This window comes from Hypomesus transpacificus, unplaced genomic scaffold (genome assembly GCF_021917145.1).
Source record: "Hypomesus transpacificus isolate Combined female unplaced genomic scaffold, fHypTra1 scaffold_483, whole genome shotgun sequence".
NCBI lineage: Eukaryota > Metazoa > Chordata > Actinopteri > Osmeriformes > Osmeridae > Hypomesus > Hypomesus transpacificus.
This window is the reverse complement of record NW_025813999.1, coordinates 6,779-27,857: the sequence shown is the minus strand read 5'-3', so window position 1 is coordinate 27,857 and position 21,079 is coordinate 6,779. Positions and strand designations below refer to the sequence as shown.

Below are 21,079 nucleotides of genomic sequence, written 5' to 3'. Positions count from 1 at the left end.
ATTTTAAAACAACCTTACTGTAACACTGTGGGAGACCAAGAGACAACACAAGGAGAAGGCTATCACTTCACTATTCAGGCACTTGCTTTTGTCTGGTGGTGGTTGGAAAACCGAGTTTCTTATAACCCACTAAACCGAAGGCGGCTAAAACGGTTAGCACCAGAAGAAGGTCAAGTTAAGGTCACTGGGAAATTAGCACACTCTTTGCTTGGTGGTAAAGTAGACTGTGTACGAGGTAGTGAGAGTGCGAAGCCAGGAGTGTGTGAGTGTGTGTGTGTGTGAAGTGAACCGTGTGTTCCAGGAGAGGAGCAGGAAGAGAGATTAGGAGGCAGAGGAGAGGTGACATCATACAGGACACCCTGAGAGATATTTTACTCCTTTTTACTGGTCTGGTCCTGTCTCCAGAGCTTTAACTAGTGTGTGTGTGTGTGTGTGAATGTTAGTGAGTGTGAGTTACCTGGTTGAAGGGGTTCAGATCCTCTAGGTCATTCTCCGCGGCCCGACGGCTCTTGGGGGCGTCAGGGGGGCACTGCGGAAAGCGAGGAAGAGAGAGAATGTTTCTGTCAAAGTCGACCCAAACAAACATTGTTATTTTAATCCACCACACACACACAGTAGGTACACCACACACACACCAGGTACATCACTCACACACACACACACACACACACACACACACACACACAGCAGGTGGCTGATAACAACGTCTGGGGTGGCCCTCTTCAACCATCTCTGAAGCTCTGACCCAAACCGGCACTGTCAACAACTCTCTCTCCCCTGTCATCTTCCTGCTATCCTGAGAGCTGACGTCTGTTTTCAGACACCTGTGTAAGGGGAAGTGTGTGTGTGTGTGTGTGTCTGAGGGAGAAAACTCTTTTCTCATTTATAAATACTGCTTACAGGGAGCCCTGGAGCCCCCTCAGAGCAAAGCTCAGGGGTGGGTGGGGAGGGGGGGCTGGTGAGGCGGGGGGTGGGTGAGGCACGGTTGGTCTAATCTTAAACAATCTCATCTATTTTAGAGTGTGGTGCAGGCCCTTCAGAGTGTTGTACACAGTGTGGGTCTGAGGGAATCTTCTCTTTGTTTTTCTGTTTGTCGACACGGCTGAGGAACAAACATCCTTTTTTTGTGTGCACATGCACACCCGCAGACAACGGCAGACGCCCTGGAGGGTTCTGACAGGAAGCTGAACGCAAAAATACCTTTAGTTCAGAAATAAACCTAGAACTGTCTGTACTCACTGCACTTACCTGTGCTCTCTCTCTCTCTCCCTCCTTCTCTCTCTCACTCCCTCTTACTCAAAAGGAAAATAGACATCTGCTGTGCCCCATTTCATTAATCCATTTTCATTTGATTTTTGCTTTTGTCTGATAAGAAACACATAAAGCAAGAACACTGTTTTCCCCACCTCTCTTTTCCCTCCCTCCCTCCCTCCCGCACGCACACACACACACACACACACACACACACACAGGCATGGTTGGCACGGTAATGGAGTGTTTTGTAGAAGCGTTGTGTGATGGTCGCCAGGGCGTTCTCACCCGAGCCCCAGGTATCTCACAGCAGGCCTCCTGAATGGCCAGAGCTGGGTCGCAGTACACCATCACCTGCTGGAGGTCCATCTGATGTAGAGAGGGAGAGGGAGGGAGGGAGGGAGGGAGGGAGGGAGGGAGGGAGGGAGGGAGGGAGGGAGGGAGGGAGGGAGGGAGGGAGGGAGGGAGGGAGGGAGGGAGGGAGGGAGGGAGGGAAAAAGAGGGAGACAGGCAGAGAGAAAGAGCAAAAGAGTAGGAAAGAACGAAGGAGAGAGAGGAGAGACACGAAGAGGGTTTAACCACAGAGGAAAGCTTTCTTTAACCGTGTTCCATGATGAGTCACCCCTCCTCAGGATGAGGCCCTTGTGTTTCCTGAATGGCCCGGCTAATTGATCATTGTGCAGAGGGGCTGGATTAGTAGATGTATTTATCGCTAATGGGCTCTCTCTTCACCCTTCTATCCTGGGTACCAATCTCACTTTCTAATCGGGAATGAGTGAACCAGGAAGGACAGGGCCGTCTACCTGGGGAACGCTGCTCCTGCTGCACACACACTCTCACACACACTCTCACACACACAAATGTACTTTGAATGTACACATACACACATGATGTATACCCAAACACAGCTAGCTGCAGCTATACAGGACTGGTCTATTCTCTGTCCAATACTGTTTCTATAACACTGGCCCAAAACCTGGCAACCCCAAATCCCAACCCAAAACCCAAAACCCGACCTGGCAACCCATTGACCTCTCAATCCCAAACTTAATTTCCCGGCGGCCTCTCCTCCTCCTCCATGCCCACCTCCACAGGCCCAGCGTCCGTGGCCCTGATGCCCAGCAAGGTGTGCCCCTCGGAAGGCAGAGCTCCGCGGGGCTCCAGGGGCTTGGTCTGGATGGAGCCGCAGTCGACGTGCAGAGCCGCCGCCCCCCGCCGGACGCTGAGCGCCACCTTGTGCCAGCGCAGGTCCAGGAGGGACTCCACGCCCTCGCCGCTGAACACGCAGCTCGCAGGCTCTCCCTCAGGCTCCGCCCCCGGCGCCCGCAGAGACAGGGTCCCCTCGGGCCCGTTCAGATCCAGGGAGAACTGGGGGGGGGGGAGAGAAGGGGAGAGAGTGAGAGGATGGGAGAGGAGGGGGAGGGAGAGAGAAAGAGAGAGAGAGAGGAGGGGGGGAGAGGAGGAGGGTTTGTGATCAAAAGAGGAAGGAGGAGAGAGAGACAGAAAGAGGAGGGGGTGAGAGAGAGACATAGCCAATCAAAGGAGACAAAGAGAGAGAGAGAGAGAGAGAGAGAGAGAGAGAGAGAGAGAGAGAGAGAGAGAGAGAGAGAGAGAGAGAGAGAGAGAGAGAGAGAGAGAGAGAGAGGGTTGAGGGGAGAGACACATCAGGGTCGTCGCCAGCTGGTCACTTCAAAGCCGTTCCTTGGATCTTAGAGTGTCTGGCAGCGAGAAGAGATTTCAGTCATTGTCCTTCCGTCAAACCAAGAACGGCGCAGGGCGCAGCGTGCGATGAAAAGTAGAGTAGTGAGGATGCCCCTGGCCTCCATAAGGCAGCGCGCGCACGGCCAAATGAATCATTTCTAATGAGAGTCTGCCCTCCGTTTATCACACGGACTGTAAACATCTAAATCTGCCTGCAGGCCTGCAGTGGTTACAGCACCGCGAGGAATCCTAACGCTCCATCACAAAGTACACAGGAATAACAATGAAGGAGAACGAGGAGGGGATGACAAGGAAAGAGGGACAGAGACTGGAGGGAGGGCGGGCGAGAGGAGGGTGCGGGGAAAAAAAGAGATGGGTAGGAGAGAAACGGAGAGAGAGAGGATGTGTGTGTGTGGGTGGGCGAGAGAGGGGGGGGGGCGGAGGAGGAGAGGTGGGGGAGATGGATGGTGGAGGGAGAGCAGGAAGGAGAGGAGGAGGAGAGGAGGAGGAGATGGATGGTGGAGGGAGAGCAGGAGGGAGAGGCGGAAGGGGAGGAGGAGGAGATGGATGGTGGAGGGAGAGCAGGAGGAGAGCAGGAGGGAGAGGCGGAAGGGGAGGAGGAGGAGATGGATGGTGGAGGGAGAGCAGGAGGAGAGCAGGAGGGAGAGGCGGAAGGGGAGGAGGAGGAGATGGATGGTGGAGGGAGACGGAGAGTACCTGGGGGTATCCTTGTTCATCAGATATCTGGAACAGGTAGATGTTGTCCCTCAAAGTTTTCTTCTTCAGAGCCAGTGTGAAGACCACAGTGAACTCCTCAGGTAGACCGTGGGGGAACACCTGACTGAGGGACACAGTTAAACCCACAGTGAGTGTGTGTGTGTGTGTGTTTGTGTACGTGTGTGACCAGAGTTTTAGGCTGAGAATAACCTCTGACATGTATTTTTATGGGCGATGCAGTAGATCCAACCTCATCTCATTCCTCATCTCTGTGCCTCCACAGACAAATATCTGGCTGGCTCGTCTCGGGTCAAGGGCACACACACACACACACAACACACACACTAGTCAGTGTTGGCAGCTGGTTTCCCACTCCCACAAAAGAGGGGTGACAGTGATTTATAACAGAGGGAGGAGGCGATTTCTCTTCACTGCCTAGCTTCAAAACAAAGACCATGGAGGGTTGGAACTAAAAAACTAGAAGTTGGATCCAGAGAAAGTGAGCCCACGATAGGAGGATGAGAGTCCGAATATGAACAGAGGTACAAGACAGTGACCACAGACATGGGTTTGGAGCCGTAGATAGGAGTGGACTAGGAACAGGGGCACTTTGAGAGATAAACACTTCAACAGCTGCGATTCCTAAGCTTTTGGCCCGCACGCACACGTGCTCCTACACAGACACACAAACAAACAGAAGTTGGATGATACATCAATGTGTCGAGGCAGACAGATTCAGCCCTCCCATCCTCAGAAGACACACACTACTGCTGCTCTCATTAGACAAAGAGACAAAGACAGAGAAAGAAAGAGAGAGAGATAGGAAGAGAGAGAGAGAAAGAGAGAGAGATAGGAAGAGAGAGAGAGAAAGAGAGAGAGATCGGAAGATAGAGGTTTGAGAAGGGAAAAGCACCCCGGGGCAAAACTATGGTAAACCTTGCCCACATTCTGTATTGTGATGTTGTTGTTACGGCCGTTTGCAAAAAGCGATTTTGACGCCAAATACCGTCTGGCTTTCTACTCTACCATTGAAAGCCACCATTTCTGTAATCTCCAGATTTCACACCCAGCTATAGCCTTGGCTAGCTCGTTAGCGAAAAGATTTGCGGCATCATCTGCTTGTCACACTTCCAGACTGGGTAGGATAAATGATGTCAATTAGAGTGAGATACAAAACAAACATTACGTTCCAATTAGGCCACACCGACTTCTCCTGACTCCAGCTGTGGAGGGAGCCAGTGTGTTGTGATTGACGGAGCACTTATTGCGTCGACCCTTGAGGGAACATCTCTGACGGAGTCGCCCATCACCCCCAGTTGAACTGATAATTCCCTATTCCCTTCGCCCACTTATTCCCCCTCTACGTCCCCCCCACACCTCAACCAATAGACACATCAATCCTTCACCCAGAGAGAGGAGAAGGAGAGAGAGAGAGACAGAGAGAGAGACAGAGAGAGAGAGAGAGAGAGAGAGAGAGAGAGAGAGAGAGAGAGAGAGAGAGAGAGAGAGAGAGAGAGAGAGAGAGAGAGAGAGAGAAAGAGGAGGGGTGAGAGAGAGACAGAGCCAATCAGAGGAACATATGCCGGCTTCTGAAGGACAGATACTTATCCCTCCGTATATTTTCGTCTCAGAGGAGGAATGGTTTGCGGCGAGGGAGAGAAGAAGAAGAAAAGAAGAAAGGGAGCAGATGTCCCCCTTTCTTTCGGCTCCTCCGCCGTGGGACAGCGAGAGAGAAGAGGGAAGGGCTGATCAAGCGTTTGACATGCAGCACAGATGAGCGACGGTCTACCAGACAATCAGGGAAGCAGACAGACAGACAGACAGTCAGTCAGACAACAGACAGACAGACAGACAGACAGAAAGACAGACAGAAATCCCCTGAGGGTAAAACCCTCCTTCCACCTCATACTATCAGACTATGGAGAAACACACAGGATGGAGAAACACACAGGAAAACTGAAAACCTGAAAAGGGAGCAACAGAAAATGGAGACCACATTCTCCTGGCTGTCTTCTCCAGCTGGAAGCATGCCAAACATCTGGCAGACCTACTCCCAAAGCCTTCCAAGATACTAGGTTCCTGAGAAGCAAAGTCTTCATATATCTCCGATGACTTTGACTCAATAACACCGAGTCACACTACCTCAGTGACAAACAATATGCGTCACCTCGGGCACAGAATGTCTCCACAAAGGTCTGTTTTTGCGGGAAGATATATGATTCTCTCCAGCCGGCACACCAGTCAGAACAAGACAGGAGTCATAAAACACTCTATTCAGGCCCAACTGGCAACTACTGAACTACTTTATCAAGAACAAGGGGAAATTCCACAGACAGGAAAACAGAGAGTTCCCAGATTCTGTTTAACTATGACCTCAGTACAAGAGACCAATCGAAGGTCCCAATTCTGACCCTCAATTAAGAGAAAATAGTTACATAACACGTCTATCAGTTCATCTAAACGACATACAAAGCATAAAAGGCGAAATGAATGACTTCCACGCGTTCTTAGACTATAAAAGCCTAACTCATGATGTGAAATATGTGGGCAATTTGTTCATGCGGTCACTCTTGGAAACCAGCAGTTGTTATAGTTGTGGTGTTTCTGCTAGAACAATCAAAGCGTAGGCCGGACTGGCTGGCAACCTTCTCTCTCTGAGACACAGGGCTGAGAAGTGCACTGTCCTGACTCAACTAATCAACTAGAGTTTTAAGGCCAGACAGAGACGGTGAGAGAAGAGACAGAGAGAGACAGAGACATAGAGAGAGACAGTGAGAGAGTGAGAGACAGAGACAGAGACATAGAGAGAGACAGTGAGAGAGTGAGAGACAGAGACAGAGACATAGAGAGACAGTGATAGAAAGAGAGATACAGCCAGAGACAATGAGAGAAAGAGAGAGACCGAGAGAGAGAGAGAGAGAGAGAGAGAGAGAGAGAGAGAGAGAGAGAGAGAAGATGAGGGCTCTTACTCGGTGGGGCGGACAAGTGCGGTCTTGCCCAGCCGGAGGATGACTGGACCTCTGGGGTTGCGGATCTTCTTGATGTCAGCACTCTTCAGCAGGGAGAAGCGTCGCACCAGGTTGAACCCTAGGGTTGATCACATGACACGGTTACCACGGCAACAAGCGACACCGAGATCGGCGTCAGTGTCAACATACCTGTGTACAGGAAGTGTGTGTGTGAGTGTGTGTGTGTACCTTTGTGTGTGTGTGTGTACCTGTGATGTTGTGCCTGGCTGTCTGAGGAAACTTCCAGTCTTCCACCTGTAGCGGAGGGCACGGCACATCTGGATAGAGGGATGATGAGAGGGAGGGAGGGGCAGAATGAGAGACGGAGAGAGAGGATAAGAAACTGACAAAAAGGAAAAGACACAAACTCTGTTATTGAGGCTCCAAAATGAACGCATCAGATTTCTAATATCAGGCAGACATGTTTTTTCTAGCACATCTACTGTGTGTGTGAATGATGGACAATGATGGACAGACGTGATGTTTGTGTGTGTGCTAGTATGTGTGTACGTGTGTGGATGTGTGTGTGAGTGTTATTGTGTGTGTGTGAGCGTTGATGTGTGTTTGTGAGAGTAGTCTTTATGTGTGTGTGTGTGTGTGTGTGTGTGTGTGAGTGATAGAGAGCCAGGTTCCTGCAGGGTTCAGACATGTTCTGTTCTGACAGCTCAGCTAGCCCTGTCCTGTCAGACTAGCCGGCCCAGCGCTTGATGGATGTGTTCACATCCTGTCACAGGAGGTTACGGGGGAAGATGCCTGTCAGGAGGCTCCGGCTGGCAGGGAACCTGTGGAGACCAGGACAGGGCTGCAGCAGAGACCAGCTTCACCCCATGACTCAGGCCTCCCCTAACCCAGGATGATTCAGGCCTCCCCTAACCCAGGATGATTCAGGCCTCCCCCTAACCCAGGATGACTCAGGCCTCCCCTAATCCAGGATGACTCAGGCCTCCCCATAATCAAGGATGACTCAGGCCTCCCCCTAACCCAGGATGATTCAGGCCTCCCCCTAACCCAGGATGATTCAGGCCTCCCCCTAACCCAGGATGACTCAGGCCTCCCCCTAACCCAGGATGACTCAGGCCTCCCCCTAACCCAGGATGACTCAGGCCTCCCCCTAACCCAGGATAACTCAAGGTTAGGGTGAGGGGGTGAGGGTTAGGGTGGGAGGGGGTTAGGGTGAGGGGGTGAGGGTTAGGGTGGGAGGGGGTTAGGGTGAGGGGGTGAGGGTTAGGGTGGGAGGGGTTTAGGGTGATGGGGTGAGGGTTGGGGTGGGAAGCTGTTGCTCATCAGCTCCACTGCTGTCTTGATCTATAGCGTCCTCACTGAGCAAGATGTTCTGAACTTCCAGAGTCGATACTGTATGTGTGAGCAGCTGTCCTGGCACACACGCATGTAAGCACACACACACACACACACACACTCTCTCCAAGGGCCAGTTTGTTAAATCGAAACCAATTTCAAGTTGGAGGAAGAGGGGAGTGACTTCCAAACTAATGAATGGCTCCAATTAGAGAGTGTGGAGTGCTGAGTCACACACCAAATGAAGTGCAGTCTGAAGAATCTCTGTGTGGGTTGGTGCTGTGTGTTTGAGAGGAAGTGTGTGTGTGGGGGGGGGGGGGGGGGGGAGGAGGGGTTGATTGTTTCCAAAAGAATGAGGCAGTAGAAGTGTCATTCTATCAGGGCAGAGAGAAGTAAAGACTTAATTGGGGGGGGTTCACAATTGTGTTAGGATGTTGCAATTATTGATCAGTCATTGGGTTGGCGTGAATTATCTTATCAACAGATTGGGTCCATTTGTTTGTAAACCCTGTTAAAATTGTAATGTAGGAACAAATAACAGTTGTTAAATCTGACTGCCAAACTGCCTTTTTGGCTGGCTGGCTGCCTAGCTGGCTGGCTAGCTTTCTGTCTACCTGCCTACCATCTCTGTCTCACGGTATATATGGAAAAGCAGACAATGACATCTGTGGTCACTCTTATGTCCTAAAGCATTTGAGGTCATAAAACAACACAAATCTCAAAGGTTCTAAATAGGAGCCAGATTTCTTGTGTAGGAAACTATCAAGTTACACAGAAAGCTGTGTGTCTCAGGTGGAAAGTGTCATGGTGAAGTTCAGATAAGAATTCCGAAAGAACGCTATGATCTCATGTCTACTGTTTCTTCTGGGAAAATCCCCCCCCCCCCCCCCCCCCACACACACACCTACAACCACACACACACACACACACACACACACACACACACCTGAGTAGTCTCCCCTAAATCTCATCTGCACACTCAGCAACAGTGTACAAAGAAACAAGCTGCCTTTCAACATTTCCAAAGTTCCCAGACACAAACGCCTGCACAAACGCACGCGCATGCAGGCAACAGCATTCATCTTCTCAGCGCTCTCAACTCGGCCTTTTTGAAGTCAGAAGATGCAGGCAGCTTCTTCCCTGCGTTTCTTCTCCGAACACGCCCTCAAACCGCGTCCCAGCCCTCCATCTTCCACTCATTCCTCTCTCACACCTCCTCAACCTTTTGTCAGACACTTACAGAGGCAGTGATAAGATGAAGTCTTGTCAGAGGTGAAAAGATGAGGCTGGGGGGGGGGGGGGGCAGGCATCTGACAGAGGGATGAAAAGATAAACGAGGGGAGAAAACGGAGGGGAGGAGAGAGAAGGAGGGACGATGACTAAGGCCTGTCCCCGGAGGACACGCAACCCTTGATCTTAGCCCTTCACCCCGGATGAAGAGTGTGCGTGTGTGTGTGTTGGGGGGGGGCAGTGCTCCATAGGCTTTATTTGGGGCGACAGAGATCAAAACCCCCTCTCAACTGCCCCCCCCCCCCCATGCCCACCAAGCTTCTCTCCACTGCGCCCCTGCCATGTGTCTGATGTGTCTATTACTGGACCCGCTCGTCTTGAGCCTGTGTGGACAGGTTCAGCTGTCTGACTGATACTCTTGTATCACAGAGGGTTTTCCTGTTCCCCTTTCTGGTTCGGTTGTTGTTGTTGCATCTGAGTCTTACTTGGCAGCAGGCTTTCATTAGGGTGCTGGCAGGGGGAGGTGTGTGTTTGTGCGTCTGTCTGTGTGTGTGTGTGTGTGTCTTGGTGAGGATTGAATGTTCTTTATGCAGTGGCATTCCATGATAATTAGACCAGGCTGCTGATCACACACACACAGACCATAACATCAGAGGGATGTTCGATTCTGCCAGTAGCACTTCTGGAGCCACTTATGAGACACACACTGCACTGTGGGTGAGATGGGCATGCTGGGAAATGTAGTTAATGATGCAAGAGAGGAAAGGATATGAATCACTGTAGCTGTGAGACGACAACTCAGAGAAACCGAATGAAAGTGAAGGACAGAGAGAGGGGGGAGAACATAGGCAGAGGGAGAGTGAAGGAGAGGGTGAGAGAAAGAGTGAAGGAGAGAGAGAGGGGAGAACAGGGGGAGGGGGAGAGAAAGAGTGAAGGAGAGAGAGAGGGGAGAACAGGGGGGAGGGGGAGAGGGAAGGAGAGAGAGAGGGGAGAACAGGGGGAGGGGGAGAGGGAAGGCAGAAAGAGGACAGACAGAACATTCCTGGTTATTTTCCAAATATTAAATTGCAGAGCAGTGAAGAGTGGAAAGACACTTACGGATGAGGTCACTCATTCCCCACTGTCGACAGACGTTCGTGATCGCTTGTCTTTGTTTGAGTGCACTTGTGTGCGTGCCCGTAATCCATGGACTGATCTAAATGTAATTCTAGAGTGTCACACCTGGCAGGTATGGAGGTAGACATGTAGGGGCTGTGTGTGCACGCTTGAGTGACACTTGGTAATCGACATGCTACGTCATGTAAATGACTTAACTGGGCCTAGGCCTACACCAGTAATATGGCTCTTTCAGATGTCTTCTGAAAGGACAAGAGAAAAGAAAGATTTTGAGTTTACACCCATTCAGCAGCCTGGCAGGCTGGCACCCGATTTTTGGTTGGGAAAGGCAGACGTGTGTGTTAGGTGTGTAAGTGTGTGTGTGTGTAGAAAGAGATGAAGGGGGGGGGGGGGGGGGGCAGCATACCCTAACAATGTATACCGTGACAAAGTGCTTTAGCTCCACTTGAATAAAAGCACTTTCTTCCACCCACCAGCAACGTCTCCGGGGAACAGCGAGCTGGCTCAGCCCCAAATGAAGCACTGTCTCTGGGCCTCCTGGGAGCCTGCCTCCCCCTCTCTCCAGCAGCTCTGGAGGTTACTGTGCCTCTGCAGGAATACTATGGACTTGATCTCAGACAGTGGGAGGAGTTTGATGAGAGTTTGACAGCCCATAAAGAGTGAGATGGAATAACACGATACAGCACACACACTCTCTCTGCTCCTGCAGTTAACTTCATGCAGACACACACACAAAGCCCTTGTAAACTGAGAGTGATGGATGGACTAGAGTGAGAAACATGACCTCACATGGTTCGCTCACTCTCACACACACACACACACACGCCTCTCAACCTCAGCAAGACCACAGAGCAACCAACAGCAATGGTGACAATCTCTATCAAGTCAAGGCAGCAATTACAACCAGTGTAGACCATAGTCTCTCCCACAACCACATCTGAACCCTACATGAAAAACTGCAGCCCATGACAGCCTGGAATCTTCCCACAACTGAAGAGAGTGTAACAGTATGGATAGTCGGGCCTTCTTCAACAGAGAAAGGCACAGAGGCAGAAGTCAGGTGTCTCACCTTGCGATGACAATGATGATGATGTTGGCGTGTCACATGATCCCAGGCCAAGAGAGACGAGAACCAGGAAGTAGCCGGGAGCTCTCATGGTTCAGACCTCTGCACACACACACGCACGCACACACACACACACACACACACCCTCTGCTGCTACCTGGGGAGAGGGAAGGAGAGAGAGAGAGGAGAGAGAGCATACAGTATTTGAACATCATAACTGACCAATGTATCTCAGTGTTTCCCACAGATTAGAAATCTAGTTGTGGGGGGGAGTCGTAATAATTCCTTCGCTAATAATTCGTTACACAGTTAATTTGTTAATAATTTGTTACATTAAATATTAATCCTAAATGATTCACACCTTCACAAAATTAACAACAACATCACATATCATTTCTGCATTATGTATGTAGCCACGCTAGCGCGACTATTTAACTGGTTGGCTCCAGGACGCCGGGTAAGTAGCTAGCTCCTGAGACTTCTCACCAATAAAACGAAGGAGAATCTTCGAGTAAGGTACTTAGCGAAAAGTAGCCTCAACTTTCCTCGACTTTTAGCTACGGCACTAATGCTGAAAGCTCGCTGATATAGCTGTCGGTCTTACTAGAACGGCGTATGTATGCATTGTTGCTAACGTGTGCTGACGTTGTGACTGTGTGCATATGTGAGAAAGACGCATGAGTGACAGTATGGAAGCAAATCGTGACCAAAATTCAAATGAAAATGCATTTCCAGAAATGCATTTTCATTTTAAGAATGTGGCTGCATTATTTGACTCATAAATCAAATTAGTATTCAATCATCCTATTTGCATTTTCATTTTCTTCTTTAAGACTGCTCATTCTTTCCCTTAATTAAAATGAAAACGAAAAAGACATTTGAAATTTAATTTTCAAAATATGCCCCAGCAAATAGATACCAAAATTCAATTTGAAATGTAAAATTTGAAAATGAAAATGCATTTCCAGAAATGCATTTTCATTTTAAGAACGTGACTGCAAAATCGTGACCACAATTCAAATTCAAATGCATTTCCAGAAATGCATTTTCATTTTCAAGAACGTGGCTGCAAAATCGTGACCACAATTCAAATTCAAATGCATTTTCAGAAATGCATTTTCATTTTAAGAACGTGGCTGCAAAATCGTGACCACAATTCAAATTCAAATGTATTTCCAGAAATGCATTTTCATTTTAAGAATGTGGCTGCATTATTTGACTCATAAATCAAATTAGTACTGATTAGTACTGAGCGGACATTGCATTTTCATTTTCATGTTCTGCCCGCAAAGAACTGCCCATAATTCGAAAACGAAAATGCATTCTGAGCGGCGCAGTAGAGTGACGTCAGTAGCCGCTCTTCTTCAGCTCCCTGCTGACCGAGCTACCCATCTTGTTCGGTAGGGGGCGGTGTGCACATACGCATTGCATTACATGACAAATGTGCCGGGAAATTGATTGAATTGCCGGGTCTTTAGAGGACGCATCACAGATCATGGCGCTCCCTCAAATTGTGCAGACACTGATAGAATTAGCTGAGCTGGTAGAAACTAATAATATATCTGAGTCTGATGCCCGTGACCGAGTAGAACAAGTCACAGAGAGCTTGGCTGCATACTCTGCCGTCACAGACGTACACATTAATGAGGTTGCCATAGTAAACCTCTCTTCAGTCCTGGAACAGCTGGATGCTGTGGAGCCTCAAATGGGACGGGGACGACCAACCATCCACATCCCGTTCGAGTCCATCGAAAACTATTTATTAAATGGTTTAAAAATAAAGGACATAGCGGAGCTGTTGTCGGCCACCAGACCATCCGTCGGAGGATGCAAAGCAACGGATTTACGGAGCTAGAAAGCTGACAAAAGTATCTGAATTTGAATATGAAAGATCAGAAATATTTGTGTCTCGAATTTCATAAAACTGAAATATATTGCTGTTGAATATATAATATCTGAATTATTTGTATGCCAAATTTAATACAACTGAATTATTTTGATCCAAAAATAAAACATTCTAAAATTCAGATTGCAGGAATTCAGATTCTTGAAATTCAGATTGCGGAAATTCAAATTCAGATTGCGGAAATTCAGATTTTGTCAGAACCAGGCCAAAGGTGAAACAGCTTGCTTTCACAGGAAAAAGTAGACCATTTAATAAATAGTTTTCGATGGACTCGAACGGGATGTGGATGGTTGGTCGTCCCCGTCCCATTTGAGGCTCCACAGCATCCAGCTGTTCCAGGACTGAAGAGAGGTTTACTATGGCAACCTCATTAATGTGTACGTCTGTGACGGCAGAGTATGCAGCCAAGCTCTCTGTGACTTGTTCTACTCGGTCACGGGCATCAGACTCAGATATATTATTAGTTTCTACCAGCTCAGCTAATTCTATCAGTGTCTGCACAATTTGAGGGAGCGCCATGATCTGTGATGCGTCCTCTAAAGACCCGGCAATTCAATCAATTTCCCGGCACATTTGTCATGTAATGCAATGCGTATGTGCACACCGCCCCCTACCGAACAAGATGGGTAGCTCGGTCAGCAGGGAGCTGAAGAAGAGCGGCTACTGACGTCACTCTACTGCGCCGCTCAGAATGCATTTTCGTTTTCGAATTATGGGCAGTTCTTTGCGGGCAGAACATGAAAATGAAAATGCAATGTCCGCTCAGTACTAATCAGTACTAATTTGATTTATGAGTCAAATAATGCAGCCACATTCTTAAAATGAAAATGCATTTCTGGAAATACATTTGAATTTGAATTGTGGTCACGATTTTGCAGCCACGTTCTTAAAATGAAAATGCATTTCTGAAAATGCATTTGAATTTGAATTGTGGTCACGATTTTGCAGCCACGTTCTTGAAAATGAAAATGCATTTCTGGAAATGCATTTGAATTTGAATTGTGGTCACGATTTTGCAGCCACGTTCTTAAAATGAAAATGCATTTCTGGAAATGCATTTTCATTTTCAAATTTTACATTTCAAATTGAATTTTGGTATCTATTTGCTGGGGCATATTTTGAAAATTAAATTTCAAATGTCTTTTTCGTTTTCATTTTAATTAAGGGAAAGAATGAGCAGTCTTAAGGAAGAAAATGAAAATGCAAATAGGATGATTGAATACTAATTTGATTTATGAGTCAAATAATGCAGCCACATTCTTAAAATGAAAATGCATTTCTGGAAATGCATTTTCATTTGAATTTTGGTCACGATTTGCTTCCATATGACAGAGAGACGGAGGCAGGGGAAAGGAAATGCAGCTGAACGAATACGCTGCGTGTTTTAACCTAAATAGCGATAAAAAAAAAGATTCACGAAACGCAATGTGTGGCGGGCGGTGTTGATTCTGTGGCGCACCGCCACAAATTAGTCTATGTGTGGGAAACACTTATCTATATAGGCAAACAGTCACACCACACTCTCATTAAAGCAGCTACTACCCCCCTTCCTGATAAGGACTCAAGCAGAACATATTCACAGCTAACTGCTGGGATTAGAATCTGGTCCCAGGCACAGTAGCTGTGTTAATTATGGGGTTGAAAGGCTGCTATGGCAACAGTCCATGGATCAGCCAGTGTCCTCATCTCCAGGACTGCTGCTCCATGTTGCTGATCATCCCGTCACACACACACACACACACACACACACACACACACACAGTCACAGGCATGCATACACACAGGCACACATGCACAAAAACACACACACACACCCACATACTGTATGTGAAAACATGTCTAAAAGCTAAACACAAAAGCATTCACAAACACACACGAAAGTACAAAGGACACAAGCACAAACAGGTAATTACACGTAAATACAGAGCAACTGACACACAAACACATCTGGAAAGTATTGAAGTACTAAGAGAGTATGTTGCATTCAACATCCAGGTGGTTACACGTGGCCAAAAAACCTACACACACAGACCCATTCTGACAGACATTGACACACCAGGTCATTTGACTACATTCCTCTGGTATGTTTACAGGTGGAGATATTCCCTCCAGGCTCTCAGGGCTATCCAGAGAGACTTACTCACAATGCACTGGGACACACGTTACCTGTCCTCTACTAAAGTACATGTCAGGGTTCCTATCACCCCTCCATCACCCAGGAGGCTTACCACAAGAGAAGAGGAATAACTGTACCATTCCATGTAGTAAGTCATGTGAGCCAAAAATGTGTTTTCAGAGATCCTAAGCTTTATTAATAGTCAACAGACAAACAGACGTGCAACAGACAGTCGCAGCAGCCGGTGTGGCGGGCTCGAGGCTGTGTGATTACAGTCATAAGAGCTGGAGGTCAGAGGTCATCAGCGGAAACAGCAGGATCCACGCAAGGCTCAGAAACACAGGCAGAGCTACGGGCCAAATTACAGTCCATTATATCATTTGGCGTTTCCCCAAAAATGTTAAATTGTGAATGTGGGTGTTTGAGAGAGAGATAATGTGAAAAGGTAATGTTTGTGCGACTGTGTGATTATACCATCCGTCTCTCCATCTCCCTCACTCTCGTTCTCGGTTTTTCCATCTTGTCTACGCTCGTTCATGCGCGCTGCGGAAATGGCCTCCCAGCTTGCAGCAGCAGATAGCAGAGCTGAAGTGCTGGTTCTGGTTGGCCCGGTTCCCGGGTTTGTGGTTTAGATGAGGCACTAGGGTCACTGTCTGGGGAGGCACTGCAGGGGACTGGGGGGAGGGGGTGTGTGAGGGGGGGGGGGGGGGGGGGGGGGGGTGCTATGTATGTCAACCCAACACATGCCCAGAGGAGGGGGGAGGGAATGAGTGAGAGAGAGAGAGAGAGAGAGAGAGAGAGAGAAAGAGAGAGAGAGAGAGATGGGCCCTATAGTGATCGTATGGGGATTCATTAATACTTTACAACATTGCTAACATCATCCATCACCTTCACTTGCTCAAATTTCCATCTTAATGATCATCGGCGCATCTATCACCCTCATAATCTCAATACCCCTCTTTCTCATGATTGGATCGCTCACCTTCACCAGGTACAGAGCGGCCTGCATCGTTCCCTTCGTCATCATCCTTATCCTCATCATTATCACACTCCATCCATCACGTCCCCCTCCTGTCTGATGCTGCCCATCATGGTCACCAGACACTCTGTGTTCGTCTGCTTCTGCCTGATTTGAGACAGGTAGTGAGACCGCGGCCCAACTAGCGCCTGCGTTGTTGTCGTGGGGCACGACGGGCCTCCAATTAATATAATTTAAATGACACAAGGGGCCCTTTGATTAAGTTGTGTTGGAGTTAGTTAAAGGACACTGACAGCAGTGGATTATCCACACACCAAAGCCCAAAGCCATGCTGACACCCTGGTTATCCACGGCTTTGTGTTACAGTGACAACCGAATGTGACGGTTAAACGCTTGTGTTCCATGGCTGAGCGCTATCAGAGTTGGAAGCTAGAGCTGCTTTTCAGACTGGGTAACTTCTGTCACTCACGCAGCTAGTCCCTCTCTGCCGACTGGCAGCTCAATCAGGGCTTTCTTTAGTTCTCAGACGAAGAGTGGATTTGGGAGCAAGGCTGGGAATCAACAAGGAAAATCATTCTGAAAGGGTTGTGACCCTGACGTTGAAACTTCACAGTGGAAGCGTGAGCAAAAACATGAAGTGAAGATGTGTGTGTGTCTGGGGGCGCACACACGCGTGTGCACGTGCAGAGACCTTGTAAAACGTGCGTGTGGGCTTTTGTACGTGGATCCCAGCAAGGCCCTGCATTTACTAATTGTGTGCATTGCAGACCTGTTCCAACCTGGAACATGGAACAAAGATGAACTCAACATTGCCTTGAGGGCTACAATAGTTACTTTAGATATCAGCTGACCTCAATTGAGGCCAACTTCCCTCATTGGAGAGGGTTTAAAGAAGGCCTACGTCTTGTAAAAAACTAACACGCAAACAAGGACACGTTTGGACTTGTGGACTGGGCCATGCTCATGAATAAGAATACTGCACATCATCGCACTACATTAAAAAGACTGGAACGTTGAATTGGCAATAGCCTACATCTTCGCTAGCAGGCAAGGTTATTCCGTTTATTGGTTTGATGTATTTGACATTCTGTATCTATCCTCACAGCTCCGACCTGGCAGGATTTGGCTCAGGAGGTGTCAACCAATTGCCATGCCAACAAGTGAAGCTAAATAATATTCCAATTTACACTGCCTAAAGGGTTAGGCCACACTGACAAATATGTTAAAATAGCATACGGAATACACTGAGTGGGGCTAAGTAACTGGTGCATATAAAATGTGTTTCACTGTGCATCTGCCTCAGGGAGACCGCTACCTCCTGTTTGAAGTCAATAACGGACCACTGCAAAGCAACCAACACGGCCCAGAAACACCTTGAAGGCCTGTAGATCGAGGACAACAATAACAGTTTCCACAAAGCTCATGGCGGACTTACCGTATCACATTACACTGAAGAAAACCGCTAGTTTCCGGATGTTCTCCCCCCCCCCCCCCCCCCCCCCATCTCTCTTGGGTCTGTGCGATGGCTGTAGACGTTTGAAACTACGCCAAACGAGTTTACCAGCTGTGACCAGGGAAACTGAACTCTCGACAACTACTCAACCCTCCTCTCTTCAGTAAAGTATTATTATGCAAAATTACCACCGTTTTTAAGATGGTACAGGGTGCATTTTGTAGGCTAACTTCTGTAATAATCGAGTAGAGATGACCGGTTAGAAGTTTGGGGTATTTTGCGCAGTACCCGAGATCTTAACATAGGCTGCGGAGAAAATGAAGACAGAACAAGCGAAAGTAACAGACGCAGAGATAGACACTGACAAGGGCACAGGCCGCCCTCCAGCTATGCCGTTGCACGGGTTGCAAAGGTAACTACATCAATCAATAAGGCATTATTCATTGAGAAAGAAGCACTTCACCCTTCATAAAGCATAAAATATGGGTTGGGCTTAATGTTATCCTTCAACTCGAATGTAATCAATAGTCCTGCATACCTTATTGATAGATCCACTAAATTACGACCACATTAATCCAAATGGAGTATCCGAGCAGAGGTGTGCAATTATTTGATGTCCTTACTGCGTAGTTGTAATCCACAGTATTGCTCCTTGAGTATTGTTTCTTGAGGCTTCTTACGGGGGGAAAGAAAAAGTTACTGCCAATCTTTTCATGTCCAACTTCTCTCCCCTCCCCTCGCAGTTGTTCGGAAAAGTTTTCCTCCTTTTTCTCCCTCACTCTCTCTTTCTGGGAGTTCCTCCAGCTAAACGTGTAGTGACATCACCTGGTCCAGCACGGCACTGGAAAATGAGCCTCGGGCGTCTCTAGTCGTCCATACCCCCCTTCCCCCCTCCTTCCCTCGGTCTCTTCCTCAAGCTTGTTTGATTCATCGTCGTTGGATTCCAGGAGAGAGGGTTTAACTTCTTTCCTGGGGTCAGTTTTTGGTCACACGAATAATCGCAACCTAATACTGTGCGGTTCAATGGGCTGCATTTTGATTCTACTATTCTTAGGCGTATTTAACGCCGAAGTAAAAAACACCAATTGTAAATACATAAATGTAAATGCACTCTATCCAGGCTTTTGCGTTTATCCGTTGATTGACGGCTTGGTTAACGACGTTCACTCTTTATCACCGACTTTACGGCCTGCAATCAATAACCGCCCTCAGACCTGCACCTGACCGTTAAAACAATCATCTTACTGCATGAATTAAGATTTTATTGACAAGAAATATAAACAAATGTTGAAATAAATGTTAGTGCGTGCTAAGTTTTTTTGGCTTCCTCTTCCGAAAATACTTTCACACAGACTGTAAAGCTAGTTCTGTAAGCAGGTTGTATGTGTGTGTGTGAAGAGTTAGAGTAACTGCACAGAACATCACTTTATCCCAGATGAGCTGCTGGCCTTTCAGGAGCAGAGCTCTGAAAGGGCCAATGACTCTGGCAGCTGCCAGTAACCTTGTTGTAGGTGATGAACTTTGACCTTTAGCCCAACCTGGATGTGACATTGCTGACCCATGAGCTTTGGCCCCATCAGAGACAGGAACGGAAAGAACAGACGGAGGATGTCTCAGAGACATCTGGAGCTGTGTGTGTGTGTGTGTGTGTAGGTGTAGGTGTGTGTGTGTGTGAGCTGAATGAATTGTTTGCCCCAGTGAATGGATGAAACCTAGATCCAATGTATTTTGTTCAAGTCAGTGTAAACCAAACTCCAGCTGGAGAAACAAACAAACTGTTGGGTTTTTCTAGAGAAAGAGAAAGAATCAAAGAGAGTCAATGGGTGGGAAAGGATCAGAGAATGGATTGAGATGCTGAGATACTGAGACAGGAGGACACAGAGAGAGATAAAGAGAGAGAGAGAGCAAGAGAGAGAGAGCAAGAGAGCAAGAGAGAGAGAGAGACAGAGAGGAATGACAAGAAAGATGCAATTACATGAGAGAGCTTTCTGTATAATGGATGAAAGAATGCGTGTGTCAGGACTCTCTTGAGACTCTCATACAGGACTCCCATTCTTCTCCTCTAATTCATCCAGCTCTCCCCCTGATGGAATAGGGCCACGTGTCTCTTTTAATCCTAATTCCTCCCTCCTTCCTTCTTTCTCTTTTTTCATATTTTCCTACGTTGTACATGAGCACACAAGCTTGAGCACAAACCCACACACATACAGTGCCCTCCAAAAGTATTGGAACAGTGAGGCAAATTCCTTTATTTTTGCTGTAGACTGAAAACATTTGGGCTTGACATCAAATAATGAACGTGAGACCAGAGATCAACGTTTCAGCTTTTATTTCCAGGTATTTACATCAGGATCTGATGCACAACTAAGAAAATATCACATTTTGTTTGAATCCACCCATTTGTCATGTGATCAAAAGTATTGGAACAGATATACTTAAAACATATTTAAGTGAATAAGACTTAATATTTAGTTGCAAATCCTTTGCTTTCAATAACTGCAGCAAGTCTGTGAGCCATTGACGTCACCAAACTTTTGCATTCTTCCTTTTTGATGCTTTCCCAGGCTTTCACTGCAGCCTCTTTCAGTTGTTGTTTGTTTTGTGGGGTTCCTCCCTTCAGTCTCCTCTTAAGCAGGTAAAATGCATGCTCTATAGGGTTTAAGTCTGGAGATTGACTTGGCCAGTCTAATACCTTCCATTTCTTGCCCCTGATGAACTCCTTTGTTGTTTTGGCAGTGTGTTTTGGGTCGTTATCTTGCTGCATGATGAAGGCTCTGCCAATCAGTTTGGTTGCATCTTTCCTTAAATTGGCAGACAAAATGTTTCTGTAGACTTCCGAGGTCATTTTGCTGCTGCCATCATGTGTTACATCCTCAATGAAGATTAATGAGCCCGTCCCAGAAGAAGCCATGCAAGCCCAAGCCATGACATTACCTCCACCGTGTTTCACAGATGAGCTTGTGTGTTTGGGATCATGAGCAGTTCCTTTCTTTCTCCAAACTTTAGCCTTTCCATCACTTTGGTAAAAGTTAATCTTTGTCTCATCAGTCCATAAAACTTTGTCCCAGATTTTTTGAGGTTCATCTCTGTACTTTTTGGCAAATTCCAGCCTGGCCTTCCTATTCTTCTTGCTAATGAGTGGTTTGCATCTTCTGGTGTAGCCCTTGTACTTTTGTTCATGAAGTCTTCTGCGAACAGTAGATAGTGATACCTTCACTCCTGCCATCTGGAGGTTGTTGC

At 47.6% G+C, this 21,079-nt stretch overlaps 1 protein-coding gene across 1 annotated transcript in view; it reads right to left on the bottom strand.

The window, feature by feature from the left end:
• col16a1 (collagen, type XVI, alpha 1) overlaps window positions 1-18,721 on the bottom strand; it is a gene marked incomplete at its 3' end in the record, with an annotated part of 42,739 nt that extends 24,018 nt beyond the window's left edge. The window contains exons 1-8 of the mRNA XM_047017161.1: window positions 18,378-18,721; window positions 11,389-11,542; window positions 6,887-6,955; window positions 6,639-6,756; window positions 3,670-3,793; window positions 2,338-2,619; window positions 1,540-1,620; window positions 458-529 (exon numbers count right to left, since the gene is read on the bottom strand). Coding sequence (XP_046873117.1) covers window positions 458-529; window positions 1,540-1,620; window positions 2,338-2,619; window positions 3,670-3,793; window positions 6,639-6,756; window positions 6,887-6,955; window positions 11,389-11,476 — 834 coding nt within the window. The remainder of the gene's footprint in view (window positions 1-457; window positions 530-1,539; window positions 1,621-2,337; window positions 2,620-3,669; window positions 3,794-6,638; window positions 6,757-6,886; window positions 6,956-11,388; window positions 11,543-18,377) is intronic.
• Window positions 18,722-21,079: the final 2,358 nt, after the last annotated feature.